The 25,110-nt window shown below is 35.0% G+C and overlaps 1 protein-coding gene and 1 pseudogene across 1 annotated transcript; both read right to left on the minus strand.

Annotated features, from left to right (window-relative positions):
* Positions 1-13,833: 13,833 nt before the first annotated feature.
* LOC140859748 (uncharacterized) lies at positions 13,834-14,842 on the minus strand. The gene is made up of 2 exons (XM_073262205.1): positions 14,146-14,842; positions 13,834-13,997 (listed from the first exon to the last, which is right to left on the minus strand). Exon 1 carries the CDS (start codon positions 14,761-14,763, stop codon positions 14,149-14,151), a length of 615 nt encoding a protein of 204 aa, XP_073118306.1. The 5' UTR covers positions 14,764-14,842; the 3' UTR covers positions 13,834-13,997; positions 14,146-14,148.
* A 7,376-nt stretch (positions 14,843-22,218) lies between these two features.
* Positions 22,219-23,992, minus strand: LOC105050265 (uncharacterized; annotated as a pseudogene).
* Between the last annotated feature and the right edge of the window lie 1,118 nt (positions 23,993-25,110).

Below are 25,110 nucleotides of genomic sequence, written 5' to 3' on the forward strand. Positions count from 1 at the left end.
CATCAAGTTGTAAGCTAGCCAAAAGGCCAAAGAATCTTGTCAGGCTTTGGATTTTGGAATTATAAAGAAAATTCTTCTTCGATTTAGGATTTCAAGATCAGAAAGCATGGTAGCCAGAGCTTCACATTAGCCCCACTTGTTCAGTCGTTCCATTTGCATTCACAAGGTCATGATGATTCAAGGGAAAAACTCACAAAAAAGTCACGAGTCACCACTAAGTGACATTACAAGATGTACAGAAAGGATACTCCCTTTCTTAGTTACAATAAAAATTGAACACCAATATTGCCACCAATTCAAAAAGGACAATAACTCTACACAATTCAGAAAGGAATATCCAAACTTCTCATGATTGTCAAATGTGTGGAATATACCCCGAATCCACCAATCACCTCTTCACCACATGCTCCTATTCTACATCCATCTGGTAAAGAATTGCACAAAAGCTAGGTATTCCGGACGCACCGTCATCCGTCGAAGACGTATGGGAAAGCTGGTATGATAGATTACCAACCAGAATTACTCAACAAGCATGAGACATCATAGCCTCAACCGCCTGTTGGATGATTTGGAAAGAAGGGAATAAAAGACTTTTCAAGTTTGAAGCTCTTACTCCAAACGCCCTATTTCAAAGAATTAATCAAACATTGACAAGCTGGACTTCAGTCATCGAGGTTAAGAACAGATCAAGCATCTAAAAATTGTTTCAGCAGCTTCGGTAACAATTTTAGGAGCAGATTCCTCACGAACTTGCCTTCTGCTTTTGCCAAGCAGACACATGAAGTTACCGCCCTTCTTTCATTTATTTCACTCATTGCCAAGCTGTAAACAAAATTTGATTTGCTGCAGGGGCAGCTGAAGGGCAAGACCACTAAAGCCTTTGCCTTAGGCCCCCGCCCCTAGGAGGCTCTCTGCTCGCTCGCATCCCAGCGTGGCGGCATCCCAGTTACAGAGCAGTGGAAGGCGAAAGGTCTGTGGCATCGATTCTTTTTTTTTTTTTTTCAGAAATCAGGAATACATGGCAGATTACAAAGGGAGAGAAAATGCGGTAGGCTAGTAGCGTGGGAGATAGCATGGGAGAAAACGAAAAAAAAAGGAGGGTGGCGGGCGGCTTTCATTAACTGATTAATAGTGGATAATTAATCTAATACAATGGTCAATTTTTTTCAGTAATGATCATTTTTCTTCTTTTATAAAACTAACCTAAGTTGTTTGTTTTTTTTATATTGTTATATTTTGACAGTTGACAGACATATTGTGGACAGTAGATGCTTCATATTTTACACAGCATTCAACAATCGAGTACTATTATTCTCATTTGCAATCAGCATTGAACAATCGGATACTATTATTCTAATCTTTATATATTTTTTATTTAATTTAAAATTTATATTATATTATTATATATTATCTTTATTTTATTTAATATTTGATTCATTGAATTAAAAATTTTGATTGTTGATCTTGTATTGGCTATTTAAGAAATATAAAATAATTATAATATTTATATCTTTTTGATAATTCATAATAAAAAATTAAATATGTTAATTTGAAAATATGAATCTAGTTATTCAAAGCTTCAAAAAAAAAATTTGAAAGTTTAATACAATCTCAAAAAAGAGCTCTCCATAAATTTTTTACAAGTAATAAAAATAATAAATTAGAAAATATTGGTGAATGTTTTTTAAATGATCAAGTTAATAATCCTTTAGAATTAGATGATAATAAAATATTAGAACAAGAAGAAGTCAACGAAGAGATTAAGATAATCTTCAAAGTCATAGTGAAGAGAATCAATCGGTTAATTTAAATGATTGCATTCTTAAAAATATTTATGATTCAAGTCAATGGACAAATATTGATATAAATTTGACAGATTTATTAGTAGAAAAAGGTCCAATTAGAATTGATGATATAAATTTTTCTAAAGATGAATTCTCAAGATATTTTTCTACTACACACTATATTCAAAAGTCGGTAAATGGAGAGAAGCATGAAAGAAGATGGCTAGTTTATTCAAAAGACTTAGATAGAGTATTTTATTTTTATTGTAAATTATTTAATTCTACTTCTAGTATAAGTAAACTAGCTAATATTGACAGTAGAGATTGGAGAAATCTTAGTACTAAACTTAAGAGTCATGAGATGAGTAATAAGCATATTATTAATATGAGTTCATAGATTGATTTAGAAATAAAATTGTTGAAAAATAAAATAATTGATAAAAATATTCAAGAACAAATAAATAGAGATGAAGAATATTGAAAAAAATCTTATTAAGAATTCTTGCTATAATAAAAACTCTTGGTAAAAATAATTTAATTTTTTATGAAAAAAATGAGAAGATCTATCAAGAAAATAATGAAAATTTTTTAAGTCTAATTGAAATGATTGTAAAATTCGATCGGATGATGCAAGAACATATTCGACGTATTAAAGATGATAAAATTCATACCCATTACTTTGGACATAATGTACAAAATGAATTGATAAATTTGTTAGCAAATAAAATTAAAAATAAAATTATTAAAAAAATTTTAGAAGTAAAATATTTTTCAATAATACTTGATTGCACTCCAGATACAAGTCATTAAGAGCAAATATCTTTTATATTACGATGTGTAGATATTTCATCAAGTCCAATCAAAATTATGAAATATTTTTTGAATTCTTAAAAATAGATGATATAACTGAAAAAGATCTTTTTGATGTCATTATGGATAAAATAAAATATATTAGACTTGATATTAATAATTTAAGAGGATAAAGATATGATAATGAATCTAATATGAAGAGCAAACAGCGAGTGCAAAAAAGATTTTTAGATATAAATTCTAAATCCTTTTATGCACTATAATGTTGTCGTAGTCTAAATTTAGTATTTTGTGATATGGCTAGTTCTTATACTAAAGCTATATTATTTTTTGGAGTGGTACAACATATATATTCACTATTTTCTTCTTCTACTAAATGATGAAAAATTTTGTAAGATAATATTTTTGGTTTGACTCTTAAATCATTATCACAAAAATGTTGGAAAAGTCGTATTGAAAGTATTAAAGCAATAAGATTCTAAGCTCCATAAATAAGAGATGCTTTATTGGAATTAGCAGAAGTTAGTGAAGATCCTAAAACTAAAAGTGAAGCTAATTACTTAGCAACATATGAGCTTGAAAATTTTGAGTTTTTATTGGATATCACTATTTGGTATGATATATTATTTACTGTTAATTCAGTTAGCAAAAGTTTACAATCAAAAGATATGCATATTGATGTTGTTATAGAACAATTAAAAGATCTTCTTTCTTTTTTTGAAAAATATAGGGAAGATGGATTTGCATCCGCTATGATTTCTTCTAAAGAAATTGGATATGAAATGAATATAGAATCTAAATTTTATGATAAGCGTATCATTCGTAGAAAAAACAATTTGATGAGGATGTTGACAATGAAATAATAAAATCTCTTGAAGAATTATTTAGAATTGATTATTTCTTATATATAGTAGATCAAGCAATTTTTTCACTCCAAAATAGATTCGAACAATTTAAGATATATAAAATATTTTTGATTTTCTATTTAATGGTAAAAAATTAAAGTCATTAGATAATGATAGTTTGAAAAAATATTATTTTAATCTTGAATATTTCTTAAAATATAATAACTACTCTGATATTGATGGTTTAGATTTATTTTCAGAGCTAAAAATTTTAAAAAAATTATACAAGTGGAAGATAACGGTCTAATGGACATATTTAATCATATAAGACGACTCGACTCTTTTCTAAATGCATATATTATTTTTAGAATAATGTTAACAATTTTAGTAAGTATTGTTTCGGTAGAAAGAAATTTTTCAAAATTAAAATTAATAAAATCTTATTTGAGATCAACAATGTCTCAAAAAATATTAAATGAGTTGACTATATCATCAATTGAAAAAAAATATTAGAAAAATTTGATTATAAAAATTTAATTAAAAATTTTATATTTTAAAAAATTAAAAAAATAAAATTTTAATAAAAAATTATATAAATTTTAATTAAATAATTTTATTTTAATTTTTAGTTTTAGAGGTCTAAATATGTTGAGCCGTTCCAGCTGAAAACACTCTGAAAACTTTCTAAAAAATGCTCTGAAGAAGCCAGGCGACACTCATCATCAGCGCCCGAACACAATAGGTTTTCAGATTTTGATGGTACACCCCTTCGGTAGCTTTCGTTCCGACAATACCTGTTAGTGCTCATCAGTTAATACAGAGGGTCCACGAACTCTATTCCATCACTGTAGTTGATGGGATATTCACATGCAAATGCTTCTATAGTCGGCTCGTCTCCAATGTAAGGCGGGGGGCCTACTTGCTATATTGCTCATATATTTTACCACTCTTTAATCATTACCTATACTGTACCTCTTATTTAAATTAATAAAATGGTGGGAGCACCTTACTCCCCTCATTTCATCTCAAAAAAAAAAAAAAAAAAATGGTGACATTGCTAGACTGTGAAGGAGGCCAAAAAAAAAAAAAAATTTCCGCAACCCATGATTCCGCACAGATTGGCTTTATCAATGCTGCCCAGTCTTTAAATTCAAAAAAAAAAAAAAAAAAAAGTTGCCGAGTCTTAAGTAGTGAAACAGTGGAAGAGTCCATATTCCCGCTTAATCTCAAGGATATTAATACAACATCCAGTATGAGCAAACTTTTTAGCATCTTTCTCTTTTCAATAAGCTAGGGATCGATGGTAATCCTCCTTGCAACACATGCATCTATTGTGGGGAGATGGGGGTTAAAGAAGTAAGCTGCCGGTTTGAAACTCGATTAATCACTTGGCAAATATTGAGGTATAAAGTGATCAACAAAGATTTTCTGCAGCGCGGCTTATATATTACTGAATGCTGTGTATCTTCAGATGGTCAATATTAGAAGATGAACGGCCATCAAACAATATATGTTGTATATGATAGTATACGATGGGATATTTGCTTGTTCATCTTCTAATTAATGATGATCATCCACAGTTATACGGTAGAATGCCGGAGTAATACTAATTTGGATAGGAAGGGTAAAATGACCCATTAAAAAAAATCAATCATAATTTATATTAAAAAAATAATCATAATGCGTGAAGAAGGACAATAAGACTGGCTATTAACACAAATCTCCTAGAGAATAAGTTCAAACTGATCGTCTCATTAATTATGCAGATAGCTGGCGTTAGGACAAAGTGACACTGTCCTCCTGCTGACACAATTTATCGGACTGCTACATTCTGCTCCTCCCATCTGCATCACGAGGCAACCTCTGGTGATTCAAGGCGATTGTGTCACAATGCAAGCTGTATTTCCTTCTTTTATCATAATAATGAAGCAGTAGTAGAAAGAGTATAGCATCGTGTGTTCTTTGGATCTACTACAATCACTGTTAAAAATCAACTTTTCAACGAGAGATATCATCAAGAAATCTATCTCTTAAAAAATTATTGAGAGCTCAAAAATTTTTTTTTAAAAAATATTAAGTTATTTTCAAAATCTAATTTTACTGAAAAATCTTTAAGTGATTTGCAAAAAATTTATTATCCTCGGTAAATCTCTTGAAAATTTTTCAGTAATCTGTAAAGGATCAGTAAATGATTACTTCAATAATTTCCATCGAAGAATTTGTAAGGGAAGTTATGTCCTTTAGATATTTACTAAGGGATGAATCCCTTGATGCTGCTCAAATTTTTTTAAAATTAAAAAAATTATATTAGAAAGAAATTTTTTCTTAGAAATCTCTTAGTGATATTGAAATTTAGTATCAAGCAAATGTGACTTGCAGGCACTATAAAACTTAGAAGTATTAGTGACGACATAATAGTAACGATATGAAAAATTGAGGCATTTAATCTACTATCATAACATGCATTCATATAAGACACAAAGCAAATGAAGATCATCACGCGGCCATTTATGACTGTCAAAATCAAATTTTAATAATTGGTATATCTAGAGCTATCGGATCGAGGCGGTCTTTTGTGACGATACTTTAATGATAATTATTTAGATAATGAACGGTGAAGATGGATTTTAAATTATAAAATTATATTATATTCACAGAAAAATAAGAAAAAAATTATATTTTGCCCCTATAGTATAATTTTAAAATTTAAAGTCTATTTTTACCGTTCATTATCTAAATAATTATTATTAAAGTATCATCACAAAAGATCATCTCGATCTGGTAGCTCTAGCTATGTCGATCAATAAAATTTTATTTCGACGGTTATGAACGACTACATGATGATCTAAAAGATAGAGACCATCGATAAATCCAAAAACTTACAACGATGATCTTAGTAATATTTGTACCATACTATAAAAATTTTATTTCAATCGGACATCAGTATTATGATCAATTTAGCATGGAATGATTTCAGTCGTTAAATAAAAAATAAGTGATCAAAAGGCCAAATGACGTCCGATTAAGATGATTTTTTAAATAAAAAATTTTTGCTACTACTTTGATCATTTGTATGATGATGATTATAAAATTTAAACCGTACATATATGAACCATCCATGTTAAGTAAATCTTACAAAAGCATAAGTATAATTATTTAAAGACTTTAAGAATGTCAAGAGACATATAGTTTTGGATCGTTCATATATGCATGGTTTGAATTTTACGATCATCACCGTACAAATGATCAAAGTAGTAGCAAAGATCATTTACCTAAAAAATTACCTTATAATCAGACACTGTTTGACCTTTTGATCATTGATTTTTCATTTAACGGTTCAAATCATCTTATGCTAAATTGATCATGATAATGATGTCTGATTGAAGTAAAATTTTGATAGTGTAATACAAATATCATCAAGATCATCATTGTAAATTTTTTGATCTATCGATGATCTCTATCTATCATATCATCACACGATCGTTCGTGACCATCGAAATTAAATTTTAATGATCTATATATCTAAGGCTATCAGATCGAGATAATTTTTTATGATGATACTATAATGATAATTATTTAGATAATGAACGGTGAAGATGGACTTTATGTTAGATGTGTGCCCTAGATGCCAGATCGGCTGACACATTTCTATACAAATCTAAGGGCAAAATTATAATTTTGACTATAAATGAATAAAAGGATTATTCTTCTATCACATTGTGTATATTGTGTCTGTGATACATCCTTTGAGTTAGTGGAAATGTTAATTCATATTTTCAAGAGTTGAAAATTTAAGGCATGAATTTACATAACTAACTCATAAACTGCTCCTGACCATAGGATAATCACGAGGATGGTGATTGATCCGAAAGGTTGGTGTACGATCGCTTTCTTAGGGTAGATGAGTCTTGAGTCTACGGTGTGGAGACACTGGAGCGAGAGTACAGGTATTCGTTGAGAACGAGAGTACTGAGCGTGACCACCTCGAGCAGTCATAAGAAAATCTACCTTCTCGTCGATGACTAGCTCGATGCTACAGTTGTGTGTCTAGTTCTTTGACCTGAGGTGCATCGTCGGTTCACCTTGAGTGTGTTATAGTTTGACTACACCATAACTCGGTCTCCTAGCCATCCGAAACTTTGAGGTATATGTTGGCTGTAGCATATTCATTGTAGGAACCATATTGCATCAAGATGGGATCTATCAACCTCGGTAGATGAGAGGAATAGTCCTATGGTGATCGATTGATTCATATGACTGATGTTGGGTTTGACGAGTTCACCTTAATCCTAATTCAGTCGGGACTCATGATAGAGGAACTCAATCACACAGGTAGCTGCACCGAGAGGTTTGTCTTCAGTTCTGATGGGTTGCCACCATATACTGCTAGGTGTCACTGATGGATTTTGAGAGCAATTAGAATGATTTTGATGATCGATCATTCTAATTATCTGAATCAGAAGAGTTCTGATCCATCGAAAGGAGTTTCGATGATGTCGATGATGAGATCACGACATGTCTCATTACCATACAGAATTGAACCTAACTGGATCACACAAACAAGGGTTAGGGTTTGGATGTCATCAATTGGGCTAGCCCAATTGATTTGGATAAGATCCAATTAGGTTCAAGAAAATTGTGCTAGCACTCGATTGAGCCTAACTTTCTCCTCGTGTAATCTTTTCTATCTCTACTGAGCCAAATGTGATCTGACTCATCCAGAGAACCTTGAAAAAATTTCTCTCAGTTTAAATAAAGCTTGTCCAGCTCAAAAAAGGCTTGTCTTAATTCATGAAATGAATTTAAGACAACACATACTAATTTCTAGTACCTGCCAATTTCATTTTAGGACATTTGTCAAAAGTTGACATATGGGTCTTAAACTGAAGAGGACTTATTGGAGGATTTTTGTGGAGTGTCCACATGCCTAAACCTAATCAAATTGGGTGCCATAATCAGATTATGGCATGAGCCCAATTGGATTTAAGTGGGCGCCCCAAATGGATAAGAACCAAAGAGTCCTGATAAACTTGGACTCTTTGGCGCCACCTTATTTGAGCCTATTCATTGTTGGTGCCAACATAGGAAAGAGCATGGGGATTCTTATCTGATGTGATCAGATGACATCACTCCATCAATCAGAATTTTTTTAGAATTTATTAAAATTTTTTGATTGGTCGAATGATGTGGCACTGCACAGCATACAGGGTCTATATAAACCTTGCTGCACCTAGGGTTTCGGGGCAGAACTTGTTTTGTGCAAAAAAACTCATTGGCTACCATCCCCTCCCCTCTTCTCCATATCCTCCCTTCTCTCCTTTCTCCCCTCTTCACGTCCAAGAAGTTGGACGTTCATCTGGCATAGGTGCAAGGCGTGGTGACACCTGGAACAGAAGGCTGCAGGACATCTTCGACAGGCTGCTGCTTCAACTTTAGAAAGAGTTCTGAAGTACTTTCAAATCAGATATTGATCTGATTTTTGGAGCGTAGAATCATGAGGAGAAGACGTTCCAGATACTACTTGAGTGGATACTGGTAGAGGCCAGGCGCTTGTGTGGCTATATCAGAATCTCAGGCAGTGCTGCGATCATCTACAGGGTAATTAGATTACCCTTAAGGTATGTCTATGTTTCTCAACCTTTTAGATTTAATTTCAAAATTAAAATATCAGATAATAAAATTAGATCTAATAGACATTAGATCTGAAATAGCATAGGATAAAAATTTAAAATTTATTCCATCCCAGATTTGATGAAATCTAGAAGATCCTACACAGGAAAAAAATAATTTTTTCTTCACTTTAAATTTTAAAATTATACCATATTCAGAGAAAAATAAGAAAAAATTATATTTTGCCTCTATAGTGTAAATTTTAATCCACTGTGCGAAAAATTATATTCTGCCTCTATAAAAAAAATTATGACATTTAATCCATTATTATAACATAGATTTATATAAGATATAGAGTAAATGAGGTATTTAACCCTTTGCTAAAGGAATCCTATGATCCAATTAGGAAAAGAGAAAAAGATACAAGAATTGGCAAAAACAAAATTTTTATATCCTCTTTAATTTTATGGTTCATTTACCATTAAGTTACATAGTTATATTCATGAGAATAAGATATGTCCTTACTTAAGCTTGGTCAGATTCATCTTCACAATTTCAATATGGCTTATGTAGAGATATCTTGCATTTATATTAGTACTAGTCCATAGAGCTAATTGAAGCATTTTCATCTTGTTGGGCGGAGGTAGCACTATCCGATTTTAGTAATATTTCTATGTATTATCTACAGGAGATTTGAATCAGGCTGAACATAATATTTGAAGTGGTTTAATTTGAGTTTGAGCCCATTTCTCATATGAAAATTGATTATATTTTTTTGATCCATTTGATTAATGCTTATTCTCGTGTCCACCACTTATTTTTGAAAAAAAAATCATGCTATTTTCCATCCCTTCAAAAAAAGTGGTCTACATATCATATGCACCAGCTGTAATTGGACCGTGCCAAATATTTGGGTGGATGACAAGCCATGTTAACCATTATATTTTATCGATTCTCGATTGCACGCTATTTGGCATGCATGTGCTCCAAGATTTGCCCTGGTTCACGTGGACCTGGTGCATCGAATTTCATCATGATTTTTTCTGATTATTCTCTTCAGTCGCTTAAGCTTCCACCCGACGAAACTCTTTCGCATTCCTTGTGGAAGCCCTAGCATCCGAGCTTCCCTATTCAGCTGCTGCAAGCTTCCCACCCGATTGAGACTCTTAGACAGAGAAAACATAGGAAAAACTAGTAGAAAATGAAGAAAAGACCGACAGAAATTGGTTGAAAAATAGAGGACAAATAGAAAATCGAGAGGTAAGAACTTTTCCCATGTGTATTAATCATTTTTTTTAGTTTTTTTTTCTTTCTTTGGAAATCCTTAGTAAAAGAGAGCACCTAAGGGAGATGGGAGGGGTTTCTTAGGTTCTCGTTTAAGCTTTTTTCTTCTAGCATATGGGATTTTGTGGGAGTTATGGCGGTGTGAGTTGGTCTCTTTAGGTTTTGAGAGCTTAATCTTGGTAGAAGCATGATATTTGTGGGATTTGGAGAAGTTTTGATCAAGCTCTAAGCCTCTCATATGATTAAAATATTGAGTAATACCTAGTTTTCCCATATGGATTAATGATGTTCTTTTTTTCATTTTTTTTAATTTCATTCCTCTTCATCTTTGAATATCTGTGAGAAAGCAGAGCACCCGAGAGAGATGGGAGGGGCTTCTTATTGAACTTCGATTGATTTTTTTTATGGGAGGGGCTCCTACCTATCGCCCTTGGGCTCTTTTGTTCTTTTTTTTTTGTAAAGAAATAAATGGGCAAATCTGTGTGAAACAACAATTCGTTTGGTTGAAGATATACGATATGTTTAGAGCCATGAGGAGGTTCCCAAATATATTGCTCATGAGTGACCTGATATTTATAGAACTTGGATCAAACTTTTAAGTCTTTGCATGTAGTTTAAGTAGTAGAAGTAGATTGGATTCTGGATTGCAATATCATGATGCAAACTTTGATATACAGAATGGCCTATCTATTCCATCTTCTGCGATATGGTTGATTTTTGAGTGCCAAAAATCTATGGAGATTTGGTTGGAACTAGAAATTACTTCAAGGAACAATTGCTTTGCTCCTGATGCTATTAGTAGCAGTGGCTCTTTTGTTCCTTTGTTTGCTAAAAACCTCAGCAAGGGGAGCCACCCTCCCCCTTGTGAACCTCCACCCGTAGGCCAAGACTCCCATTGAAGGTTCAGTTAAGTTTTTTTTTGAATTGGGATTTCAAAAAACAGTCAATTGAGACTCCAAAAATAATAATAATAATAATAATGAAAAAAAAATGAAAAAAATTAGTTTGGGAATCTGGTGGATACATCAATTTTAAATAGGATGCATTCAAAATTTTTGGTTAATTTTATAATTGAGTTTGGGATGGGTTCGGATAGTTAGATTTTAAATGGATTTGGATATGGATAGGGAATAATAAGTTTGGAATAAATTCTCTTCTTGTATCACAATTTATTTTACTAATTAATTGGTTCTTGTACTCATTAATATGGATAGATCAATGATTCTTTAATTATTCAATATTTTTAATAGAAGCATGTTCTAATCATTAATAGTTTTTGAAATTTTATAAATATGTATTGTATTTAGAGATTTTAGTCCAGTCAACCATATTTTCTAATTTATTGATTACAGATTTAGAGAAAATTATTAGAGCACAAGTCACTGGGACTAAAACAGGAAAAGAAAATTCATCGTATTCATTGAGCGATACTTATATTATTTACCATTAAAATCTTATCTGTCATATTGAGCTTGATTTTTTTTTTGCTCTAAAATTATGTTTGAGCGATATTTGTATTATTTATGATCCGATCTGACATGATTGCCATTCATAATTATCATTTACATCATTATTTCAAGAAAGTTAGCATACGTTCTCAATTTTTTATCTAAGTATATCTATATATTAATATATATTGACATATGTATATACCATAAGTATATCAATAAGTATTAAATGGTTGGGCATTAAATTGAATGGTTAGTTCGTATTATTAACATGTTATGTATTTGCTATTTTGAAAAGTCATAATTTTAAGATAAACTCTGTCGAATTTTTTAAAAAATATCTAATAAATTTTAGATATGTAGATTTATAGAGTTAGGATGTTACATTAATAGATAAATTACTGTTATTCTTTTTATCTTATTTTTATGCATATCATTCATAAAATAAAAATATTTGCTTATTTATTTTTTTTAAAGATATAAAATTTTTAATGTATGGTTGCAGGAGGCATACAAGACTACTCTTACAGAAAAATATGGCTTAGAGACTGATTCGCAGCCTTCATTTGATGCTAATATGTGGGTGGAAGCCACGAGAGGTATTTCTAAGAATAAGGTATATGGATTTGGGCCGAATGCACATTCATCCAGCATACTTGCAAAGACTCCTACATTACACTCTACTTCTTAAGCAGGTGGTTCTTTAGAGAGTACATCTACTGTCTACTCTGCTGCTCCAGGAGCTATAGAGATGACGCAGGAGCATATTATAGCGGCTTTGATGAATCCTCAATATAGAGAGATACTGCAATCTTTTATTTTTAATCTTGATTTTACATCATCTGAGCAGTTGTCATCTCCTCTACAAGAAAGAACCCAATTAGATATCCCTCCAACTGATCCTCCATGTGATTGATGCTTGGTTATGAACTTATTAGATGTAGTCTTATGTTTAATGCTCGATACTAATTGAAGTTGAATTATTTAATATTTTGATGTGTTGTGTTTATTTATAGATTGAAATCTTGATGGATACTAAATTTATATTTTGTGAAAGTTTTATGGAAATATGTTTACTCAAATGTATTGATATGTTATTTTGTGTCATAAAATATTGGGTTGTGGTTGATATGTTGAGAATTAGGATATGTACAGGCCTGCTAATGTATTTGTAAAATAGTCTTCCAAATGAAAGTTTTACTAAGGGATTTGCAAGAAAAATAGAATGTTAAATGAAAACTTTACCGAGGGACATTTTGACGAATCTCAAGCCATCACCAAGGGACTGTTGAGAGTTATTACTAAGAGATCTGCAAGGGATAATTTTCTCACAAATCATCCAACTGATCAATTTTTAGCGAGGGATATTCCCTCAAAGAATTCTTTGGCAATTACCGAGGGATTTTTGAATGTATTTTGATTAGTGAATCCCTTGAAAAATAGTCGGTTTTTGGCAAATGGCCTTTAGTTTTACCAAGAGAAATTTCTCCGCTGAAATTTTTCGATCCCTTAGTAATTACCAAGGGATTTCTGAGGAAAACTTTCACCAACATCATATATATTAAAGAATGAATTTTCCTTTGAAAATCCCTTGGTGAATCTTTTTACCAAGGGATTTTTTGATTTTCATCAAGAGATTTTATCCCTCGCAGAAAGGCTGATTTCTACTAGTTGTGAATTAACCACGACAATGATCTCTCACATTTATATGCTTACAGATAATCGAAGTGGATTGACAAATGAGTGTTGAGATGCTATGGTTTACTTTTAAGCAAGCTCTCTCTCTCTCTCTATATATATATATATATGTGTGTGTGTGTGTGTGTGTGTGAATGCTGAGTTCATGTTTTTTTAATTAGATATGCTTTTGATATATATTTCTTCTCTTTGAATAAATTCTTTGGTTTCGGGCTCCATTCCAGCTTGAAAAATCAAAGCATTATCGATTCATTTATTCTGCAGACATCACCGCCCAAGGACGAAAGAAGTGGATGGATGGATGGAAAGACATCCATTCCAACAGTTAAAATACATTTGCTTTCAAGAGGAAAACAATGAGACAGAAAATCTTGATAAATTGAACCACAACACACTGGTGTACATAAAAATAGCTGGAGAACATCTGGGACTTAGACATCCTCTTATGTCTCATCACCTATTAGTTAAACAAATCTCTTTTCTACTCGTTCGTGAGCTATTGGGAACACCCCAACCACCTGCATCCACGACCATCATTTTAGCTTAGTTATTGATAAAAACAAAACAGTCATGCAATCCACAAGTACATGGTTGCTACCCCACTACAGAGAGAGAAAGAGAGAGGGAGCACATAGAACGTGTTCATGAACAAGAACCTCAACTCACTGTTTAAATGGTGCAAGTGTACCCAGGAGGAGGAGTCTTTCCACAGGTGAGGAGGAGCTGGAGTGCAAGCGGGAGGTAGAGGTTGATATTGAGCAGCTTGAGCTTAATGGTGGTGCACAGACACACAGCAGCCTCGATCTCCACGAGGCCTTGGAGCAACGGGCAGCACTTATTGACGACCGGGTCACCGATGCCAATGTGAACCAACCCACCGAGCAGGTCGACACACGCGCCAAGCTTAAGTGCGTCCACCGGGCAAGTCGCCGGTGCCGGAGTTGGTGGAGGAGGGCATGGTGTGTTTCCTGTCCCCGGGGGAGTAATGGTGGGAGGCCCGACTACCGGAGGGACAGTGATGGGTGGTTTGCCGATGACCGGGGGAACGGTGATGGGTGGCTTGCCGATGACTGGGGGGACTGTGACGGGCGGTTTGCCGATGATGGGGGGGTGGGTGATGGGTCCCTTGGGGGGCTTGGCTTTGGGGGGCTTGGACTTGGGGGGCTTATGTTTGGTGGTGGGGGGGTTTGGGCAGTAGCCACAAGCAAGGATGGGAGAGAGGGAGGAAATAAAGAGCATGAGGGTTAGGAGGAGGGCTGACCACCTGGAGGAGTTCATGGTCATTGAGACTCTCTCTCCTTGGCTGCTGCTACTACTGCCTCTCTATATTCTATAGATATGGAGAAAAATGGGTGTGGGGAGGGTACAGACTGGGGGATCTTTATATAGGAGTGGGGATGGACGGAGAAGGGAAAACCCTAAAACGGTTCACGTGAAGAGGACAAAGATAGAAAGGCAGCTGCTGGCCAGCTATCTCTTCTCTTCTACAGTGGTGAAGCTGTGGATATTAGCCTGGGAGAAATAAAATGATTTTTTTATATTATTTATTATTATTATTTTTTGTGCGGTGAGTTATTCTTGTGATCGTCTTGTGATGCTACCGGAAGGTGGGGTTTAGGCTAATGGAAGTCAGCAGCTATAAAACACAATTAATTCTAATAAAGTATTTTTTAGTAATGAATTAATCTATTGACGTCAAATCTCCCACATGAGATCGAAAATGATCTCGTCGGCTGTGACGCTGAAGTTGTGCTGAGGCGGTGATCTCCGAGGGCCAACTTATGACTAACAAAAAATTTTGGTTGGAATATTTTTTAATGAGGATCCTCCGATGCTCAAGTTAAAAGATAAAAAATTAAAAAAAAATATTATGTCAAAAATTTATCTTAGGAATCTTCATGCCCCTCTATTTATAGAAGAAGAATTGGAGTTGTACGTACATAGGAGATTAATCGATATCTGATTGTTGCACGCAGATCAAGCTGATGGTGATTGCTTTCATCTTTGCGATGTAGAAGCAACTGTTGATTTTCATTCGAGACATGATCCAATTCTGACGATCTCTTTTCTTATTTGGACAGTCCAGAGTCATAAAGAGGATAGATTTTTTGGACAAGAATAGCTGCCTTGTATGTATTTTCTTGAAATCAACATCAACCGATCTTGTAGTACCTCAATCGTAACTAAGGTACGAGCCCAAGCATCTTGATCAAGGCTGAGGTCTGAACTATCATCTATTAGGTGATCCTGCAATTATGCTGGTTTTGATTTTCATATCAAATTTCTTTAGATCGGTCGAATCTAAGCTTCTATTTTTGTGTCTAACGAAGTCCGAACTCCATTGGTCCTCGATAAGAACCAAAATCATAATCGTTCGAGGCCGAAGTGGTTGTCCATAATAGAATCTAATATTTTTTGCAATGGATTACTTCTATAAGGCATATTATTTATATGTATTTTGGAAAAGTTAAACTAAAAATTAAAGCAAATAAGCATTAATGCTTATTTAAATGCCTTAGTTATTTTTAATCATAAGGGAGGCCTTCCTTCTGGCTATTTAGCAGTTCACTTACCGTACTGAGCTAAACTTTGCTGGAAGTTTGGTTCAAAAGTCAGCATATGGTACCTATGAAAGGCAAGATTGAAATAAAGAAACGGCTAGCTATAATAAGTTTCTATGGCCTGATTATCACATATTTTGCTCCATTTTATTGGTAAATTAACATATTTTGATCCATTAAGTGCAACTGCATGTGGATGACATGAGTGCTGATCTAAGATTGAAGAACCTTGTTAGGTTTCAGAGTCATTATTCTCCTAATTTGACATAGAGGACACTAAAAAGGTCCTCGAGCTAAGTGCCCACCACTCTTTAATCTCTGCTTTGATAGTCCTCGCTGTACTTTTCTTTTTCTTTTATTCACATAAAAATTTATTCTGAACTCCGAGGTGCCATGAATGAGAAGTAGTGTCAACAAAATAGGAGAATCTAAAAAAATTACGGCTGGAGGGCAGCCCAAGATAAACGTATATAGCAATAGGAAAAGTACAAATTGGTACAACATTGCAGCTGGCATACAGACTACCGTGCATTCTTTTTTTTTGGTAGAAGTGCATTCTTTTTTTTTTTTTTTTTTTGGGGTGTAGAAGTGCATTCTTTTGACTATAGAAAAGCAAACAGTAGAGTGGATTGCAGTTTACGTGATCAATCATACGAGAACTAATTTATGGGCTTTTACTTCTATGACTTTTACTTAACTTTTGAATTTTTTTGCATAATAATTCTCATAAATATATTTATACAAAACTATATAATATATATATCAAGTTCATCAAAGAGAAAAAAAACAAAAAAAAAGTCCAAAAGGAGGATTGTCGTGAATCCAACAGAGCCAAGTTTGTGTTTTACTTGGATTGTGGATCAAGCTTAGGCTTTGATCAAGCCGAGCTTGATAACTAATTTTCAAGCTTGACTGTTTGTTCACTGAACAAGCTTTTATTATAAAATTGTCCAATTCTTCAAGTTACTTTTGCAAGCTCTAGGTGTTTAATTTTGGTTCTTTTAATTGAGCGTTCAATAATGATTGAGCTCCACCTGTTTCCTAACTAAAAGAACTTGATGTAAAATGTTACCAAGCAAAACCCAAGCTGTAGATAAGCAGGATGATTCATTTGTGTCCCTACTCAAAAGAGGAAGGAGTTCGGTGGGGGACAAGCATGAGTTATACTTTTGCATTTTGGATTCTAGCAAATGTTGATTTCAATTGATTTGAGCCCCTTAACGTTGAATAATGACCACATTTCTTAGGAAAAGAGGACCACAAGTTCTCCCTTAAGGTAAAAAATTCAACTCAAAGAAGCATGCTGAAGTATAGTTCGATTGCCTGGTTCTAGAAGCTAACCACATGTAATTGAAAATATACCCCACTTCATAACATAGCTAGTATGAATCATCTCATGGTTATTAGAGATTTGCAATTGTACTTGTTTAATGTGCTTATAACAAGTCTAGTTGACAAGGATTACATTTTCCAAACTAATTTAAATCCTAATTTTAAGGAATTCTATCACACACTTTTTAATTGATAGGTAACTAGAGATACGATCACTTATATTAGAGCATGGTATAGCATTCTCCCTATTCAATTGCCAAGTCCTTCACACGAGCGTAATTCTCATCTCATGCTTTTTTTTTGATGTAATTCTCAACTCACACTTTAGTATGAACGGAATAACATACAAAACTGCATTGTTAATTTACTTCACATTTGATTTTGAGAAATTTTATGAAGACAATATTGTATAATATAACTTTGTTAAATAATAAAATTTAATTTATTATATCTAATGAACCACATTGTCCGAACTTCATTTCGCTTTTGGCTTATGATCAATATAGGCCACGAGCCCAAGTTGGCTTTCTAAAGTCACAGAGGACGGTCAAGTGACTGTCCACTTGCCCGACTACGTACGCAACCTTCATGTTTGCATGCATATTCGTGACCCACTCCCGGTGTCAGAAAAGGACCTCTCTCGATGCACTGTAGTTAATGTATTTTTTCTATATACTCATTACCTCTTTATTTTCTTAAGAACAATCTTGATAAAAATATAATAAAAAAAATCATTTTTCATAGAGAAGACTTTGTTGCCTAAAGTGCTAGTGGTGCATTATTAGTTACAGATGATGTTAGAATTTTTTGATATTATAATTCTAGTGATGAAATTATGTGCAGTATAAAAAATCTAAATTATGCTATATACACGTTAAGATCTTCACATATTTATTTAGAAAGGATGTGATGATTTTTATTAGATGATTTTTTGGATCGATCTCAAAATTTCATCAATCTTTACAGAATTACTAGCTAATTATATGCTTATTGTTATTAATTAAATTTTATATATTTATAGAGAAATTAATAATATAATTTTTTTGAGCAAATCATATGGGATCTATATTATGAACTTTTTTTAGCAGTTTTTTCTGTTAATTTTTTTTTGATATTTTACTTACTGATTTCATAAATATATTTATATTTGATCAATTTATCAAAAAAAAAAAATCAATCATTGAGAGAGAGAGAGAGAGAGAAGGTGGGATGTCGAAAAAAGATGGGATGCCAGAAAGGCTTTTGGGGAGTGGAGAGAGCTTTATAAGCCGTCGGTGATGGTCCCTACTCTCTTTCATGTCACGTCCGCACTGCCAGGACTAATGAGAATCCGTGAACCCTGGCCCTCGTTTTCTTTATTATTTTTCTCTGACGTGATCGACTGGATGCATGGATGCGCGGGCCCGCCCTTCTGAGCAAAACCACATGTCCTCGACCGGAGTTGCCATTGGATTCCGGTTGCTGCCGCGAGTCCCCTTATGGCCTCGACAAATTCTGGACGCTGGAATGCGTCATGGGGGCTAACATTGTGATCCTAACCTTATCGCGCTAGCTTACATGTACATCTTTTTTAGGCAAAAATTGTTTGTTGCCCAAAAAAAAAAAAAAAAAGAAAAAAAGGGCAAAGCATACTTTCTTTTGATTAATTTTTTAACTATTAATAGTTATGATCTATTTAGTCCAAAGTGTGAAGGTTAAAATAGAATGAAAAATCTGGCTTTGCCTGGTTTTGGTATTTGATATCGATGAGTTCCAGATCCATTCGATGATGTCCGCTAATAAAAGGTGGCCTATTCATCCATCTTCTATGACCCAATGGAATAGATAAGGAGTTTGTAATTGAACGATGGAGGGATGTGTGTCATCTGCTTTACATCTATTTGGTACTGTTCATATTGGACAGCGGCAGCTGGTTGTGACCCCAATATAGTAATTATTGATTCTAATTCACTAATTAAGCAGTAAACACAAAATTATACAAAGCAGAAAGGTACATAATATTGCTTCATTATTGGATGGGTCCATCAGTTAAGTGATGGATTTGGTCAAACCAATAATTAGTAAATCTAGTGGATTCAAAAATTCTGTGATGAGATATGAATGATGCGATGAAAATATCGCATGGGGACCGCATGAAAAGGTGGACCTTTAATTGGCCATTTTATAAAGGAGGATAACAGTATTTATGTCCTGAAATCGTAATAGTTTCCCTCAACAGTGGCGATTCCATATTATAACTTTTAGTGGCCTGATTTGCAAACACTAACAACAGAAGGTTTAATATGCAAGAAAACCAAGACGTTGGGAACGATTTGCAAAAAACCGTACAGGATATTTATGAAAAGAAGTACGCATCGTTGTAGAGATTTTTTTTTTTTTTTTTACAATAAAGGAGCATACCCTCAGAGAGTAAATTTAAAGATGAGAATTAAAAGAGTAAACCTAATAGGTAGGGAGAGGAAGAGACGGAGAAAGAAGAGGAATATGAACCAACCCTTGGACCAGGAATAAAATTAGAAATTTTAAGAATGGAGAAATTGGTCTTAATTTAAATATACTTTTGGATGCAAAGTAAAAGAATATAAAATGACAGTCATATTCTCTTTCTATGATAGCCATTATGCTTATTGTAAAACAGTCATAATATCACGGTAGCAGCTGACTAATGTCTTATTCAAAACCCTGTAATGTAATCTGACACGTCCAAAACCATGCATACTATCTGTTCTTTTAAACCTGGTGCGATTCTTCACATAACAACATATTCAAAAATTAATTAAAAATTATATAGTATAAGAAGTTAACTAAAAATATTAGAATGGGATTATCATCCCTTTCAAGTGTGTTTCTTCATTGGCAATTCCCATTTCTTGTTTTCATTTTCATTCAGTTCTTTTAATTCTTGCTGACTAATTATGGTCTAAATGAAGCATCAAGTCAGCTGTGGTTACAGAATTCCACATTGCATCCATTTCTTTTCTCCTATCTTGTTCTTCCTTTTGTTATCTTTGGCTTTATATGATTTGGTTTTACAGTAGATTTGATATATATTCAGACACCTCAGTATCTAATCCAAATAATACCGCCTGCATAGGTGAACAAAAAAAAAGGCCTTTGATTCAATGGGTAAAGAGAATTGAAAAGCATAAGCATTAAAGGGATATAAGAAGCCACTGCTCTCACTTCAACTGAATGATCACACAAATACCCATCTAGCAGACAAACCCCTCGCACTTTCACAGCCGGACATCCTATTATCATAGCTGCATTGTTAATTTGTTATTCCATCACTCTCACTGACATCATAAGCAAGGGAAGGTAGGATGGAAGCGGCAGTGTAAATTACTATTAAATAATGATCATATAGTTTCTGCTAATTTATTTATTTATAGATAAATATTATAAAAAAATTGATCAATTTATTCATGTTCTTATACTTTTCAAGATGGATAAGTTACTTTTTATGTATAACATTTACTCATAAAATTGAAGAAAAATCTTATCCACTTAGAGAGTGGCTAAATCATTTCTCCATCAATCAGCAAAATAGGTATTTAATTTTATTGCTAAAATATTCCTTCCTTATTTTCAATGCTTCCATTATTCCATGCCTAATAACTAAGTCGTCTACTTTCTTCAAATCTAAAAAAGCATAAATGATATTATGAAAAATACAGATAAATTTTAGCAACTTATTCAGGAATGTAATAATACAAAAGAATATAGATAACAAATTTCGAAGTCATTTTTTCATACATAAAGAGTAAATTATTTTTTTATCTAATTGTTGTCTGAAAAATATTTATTTAAAAAAATATAAATTTTTAGATAATTTTTTATTTACAAAAGAACGACCCTTAAAATGCATGCACAGATATTCTGTTATAAATTATGCATCGGATACACCAGTGATGTGAGAAGGACCATGCAACTGCTTTGAGATGGTGGAGATTACTGGGACTAATGGGTATTGTTCTTTTATTTTGGAGAATGTTGCTGCACATGGTGAAGCAACATGAATATGGAAAACTAAGCAAGACAAGTGTTGCACCGAATGACTTTGGTGGTGGATTAACTGTGATATCGAGGGGTTTTATGAAGGCTCATTACTCCCTTTCGACAGCCAGAGTGAACAAGAAACGGGAGGTAAATCTGATATCACTTATAGAAGTGTGTGTGTATAGGTGGAGAGAATCAGAAACATCGAGTATGATCCCCTTCGAATGATGTTGCAGAGAATACTTGTCATCATGATACAGCAAATGGTTGCTTCCCGGTTAACAATTTGTATTATCAAAATCCAACCTACACAAATAACGTCTTTGCACTGGAAGCTGAACAGAATACTTGGAAGTCACAGTTGCCTGTTTCAATATGACAATACTGGTTGGATGATGTATATATAGTGACCAAAGGCACCATCAAGACAAATATATTCCTCAACAGCCTCTTCAGTGTCAAAGCCAAATTAACTGAGTAGGCTTAAAAACTCAATCCTCAGTTCTGATAATTATGGATGAAAGTAAAAACGTGTACCTAAGGCTGCATGGACAAAATGACAGCATTCTTGATGGTTAAGGATCACGATCCCTTTGCTTATCCACCATTCGCATGTCCGGACCCAAATTACATCCCAAAGAGAGGGCAAGAAAGCTGAGGATGCTTTAATGGGAAAGGCTTTGCATTTACTTTCCTGAATGAATGAATGAATTTTTTTACCAATTGTAATCAGCTATTTTTCCTTCAATTTGACTACAACAAGAAAGGTGGTCGGCAGATCAAAACAATATGCCATGCTACCACCTTAAATATGGGGAAAAAAGGCTTAGTGAAAGGCCCATCCTTGGTATGGTACAGGTATCTCTAGGATCCTCTAGCTGAACACTCCTTGAGGTAACATCAATTAGAGCATGGACTATCTCAGCTGCTAATTGTCACATTAGTACAAAGGAATCTCACCCTCCTAAACTTAAAGAGAGCCTCTTCTGTTTTCCCTTGAAGAAGATCCACATATACTGCTGCAAGCAATAGCCTTGGATTGTTGGGCAGGGAAGAGAGACCTTGTTTTATGAAGTGGCTGGCCTGCTCAAGATCCCCTTGCATCGCAGACATGGAAGCAAGATTTACATAAAGGAATCCACGAGCCTCCTCAGGCTTCACGAAACCCATATCTTGGGACTCTTTCACAGTTGTTTTGGTCCCTTTTACAGTTGTTTTGGCAGTTGCAGAACTATCCAAATCCGCACAGCCAGCACCTTTCTCATCACCCCAGTTCTCTGTGTCTTCATTAGTATATGGCAACTCAACATTTTTTCCATCTGCTACATAGACTCCTAACTGCTCTGCAGCTTCTTTAGGTTGGTTCAGGCGACAGAGTGATTCAGCAGCATATACATAGCTAAGAAAGAGATATATTTTGGAACAATCTGGCAGCTGCCGAAGGGTCTTTGCAGCAACCAATGCTTTCAAGTGATCTTCTAACCACAGTGCCACATACGCTAGGTCTCCTAAAAGTTAAAACAGTTTGCCTTATTCTGTGGTTCTCTTTTCTGCATATGACCTCATATCCAGCAACTAACATCTGTAAGGTGGTATTTGCGCCTGTACCACCATATGTTTCTTGAGGATCATAATTTGCAGCGACTGTTGTAGTTGATGATGTTTTTGGTGCTTTCATGTCGCAGCTCAGCTTCTGGTGAGGATCAGCCACTACCAACACAAAGCCCGAGACATCAAGTTTTGTCATTTTCTGATCAAAAATATCCAATAGAAGCTGAGCATTGAGAAGACACTGCCGAGCAAATGGAAGTGAGATCAAGATCCGATCATCACCACTGGTCACAGCATCTCCTGCTGTAGAATCTGAATAGCTATATCTTGAGTTTACATTGTCAACAGCTGGTTGCTGCCATTTGCCAGAGCCAACAACATGAACTTTAATCTCTTCGCTGCTTGAAGAATCACCTAGCAACCCCTTCTCTGATGTGAGCAGACAGCATTCGGCAAAACGAAGCCAGAAAGGTGGTCGGTTGCCAAAGACTGGAATGGCTTGACGAAAACAGTGAGCTGCAGCCAATGGCTTTCCACATACTAAATGCTGAAGAACACAGTCGTACACAATGAGACCGGATCTGTCCTGTGAAAAAGCAGCAAGGTTCAGAGGCTTCTCTGATCGAAGTAACAAGCTGTGTCTCGGTGCCTTGTTAAAGAACCAGTTTGATGTGTGGTGGGACCTTTGCTGGTGAAGTATGCATCCAATATTGTTGTTATACATACTGAGCATTACAGAATCTGTTCTATTACTAACTGTATCCAAGAGTTTTATAGCCTTGTGAAGGTTACCACGAGCATACGCTAACTGAGACTTCAGGAGGAGCTCTGTAGATGAATCTCTACCACATACCATGTTCACAGCAAGCTTAAGCTCACGCTTTGCAGCCTTCAGGTTCTTAGTAAGAAGCAGAAGTCAGACCTTGTAAAGATGCATTTTTAGTTTTAAATCAGTGGCAGTAGAAGCCCAATTAGCTGACGTTTTTGAGTGATCATTTGTGGTTGGCTTACCCAAGCTCGGATTTCGGCCATCCAACGTTGAGAACAAGGTTTCATACTCTAATGCCTCATCAGAAAAATTTCCCACCACAGGGTTCTCAGTAGGGCTGGAAGCGGGTCTGGTCGGGCCGGGTCACACTCCTGTCCAAATCCAGTCCAGCTCAAATTAAACTCAAATTAAGCGGGTCTGGCTGGGCCGGGTCACACTCCTGTCCGAATCCGGGTTTTGGATCATATTTAAGTTTAAAAAAATTTAAAAAATTTTAATTTTAATTTGATTCGAATCTGATTCAAATTTAATTGAACTAATCTGACCCACGCCGGCTCTCTTCCGAGAAACGAAGGACAGCAAATCCTCCAGATTCTCAAGCCGAGCGCGAGCGCCCACTAGTCTTCCCTCTCTTAAAAGAAAAGAAAAGAAAAAAAAAGAAAAATCTAAGCCATGACCTCCAGATCTTCGGCAAATCCTACCGCAGCTCCACCTCTATTTGCCCGCGGAGTTGTCCTATCGACTATTGGCCAGCGCACCTGCGTACAATATCCACCTCCGCATCATCACAAGCCACACCAAAATCCTGAAAGAGTACACCCACCACATGTAAACTCGGAACACAAACAAACAAACCAACCTCCTATGCTCCAAGCCTCCATTACTCCAACTCCATTGCTCTGCAACACGTGGCAAGAAAGAAAGGAAATACCTTGCCACCCCTTCCCTAGATAACTTCTCCCCCAAGCCACCAAGAAACAATCATGCCCTCCATCTTAACCTCGCCCTCTCTGCCTTCGCTCACTTTCATCTTTTGTTCCCCCTCCCGCACCCCAAGAACCCTCCCCTTAAAACGCTCTTTCTTTCTTCGCAATTCCAAACCATTATCGTCTTCCCCCTCTTCGTCTCCGTCACCCCCTTCGTCGATGCGGTCGATGAGTTGGCTCAGGAAGCTCGGGTTAGGGTTTGGGAGCTGGGACGGGCTCTAGACTAAGGCATCGTCTGCGATTGCGCAGGGACCGGATGACGACGTGCCGGCACCGGGGTGGGAGTTCGCACAGTTCGGCACCTGCTGCTGAATGGCGGAGGGTTTCTCGAAGTCATAGACATGGATCCATCGGAGGACGTTGTCGCAGATTCCCATCTGGTCGAAGCTCGTGATGGCCTCCACCCCAAGGCTCATCTCGAAGACTAGGTTCT

The sequence above is a fragment of the Elaeis guineensis genome, chromosome 8 (genome assembly GCF_000442705.2).
Source record: "Elaeis guineensis isolate ETL-2024a chromosome 8, EG11, whole genome shotgun sequence".
In the NCBI taxonomy this organism is placed as follows: domain Eukaryota; kingdom Viridiplantae; phylum Streptophyta; class Magnoliopsida; order Arecales; family Arecaceae; genus Elaeis; species Elaeis guineensis.

Coding starts and splice junctions, on each gene's coding strand:
- LOC140859748 (XM_073262205.1), bottom strand. CDS start 14,763: ATGACCATGAACTCCTCCAGGTGGTCAGCCCTCCTCCTAACCCTCATG.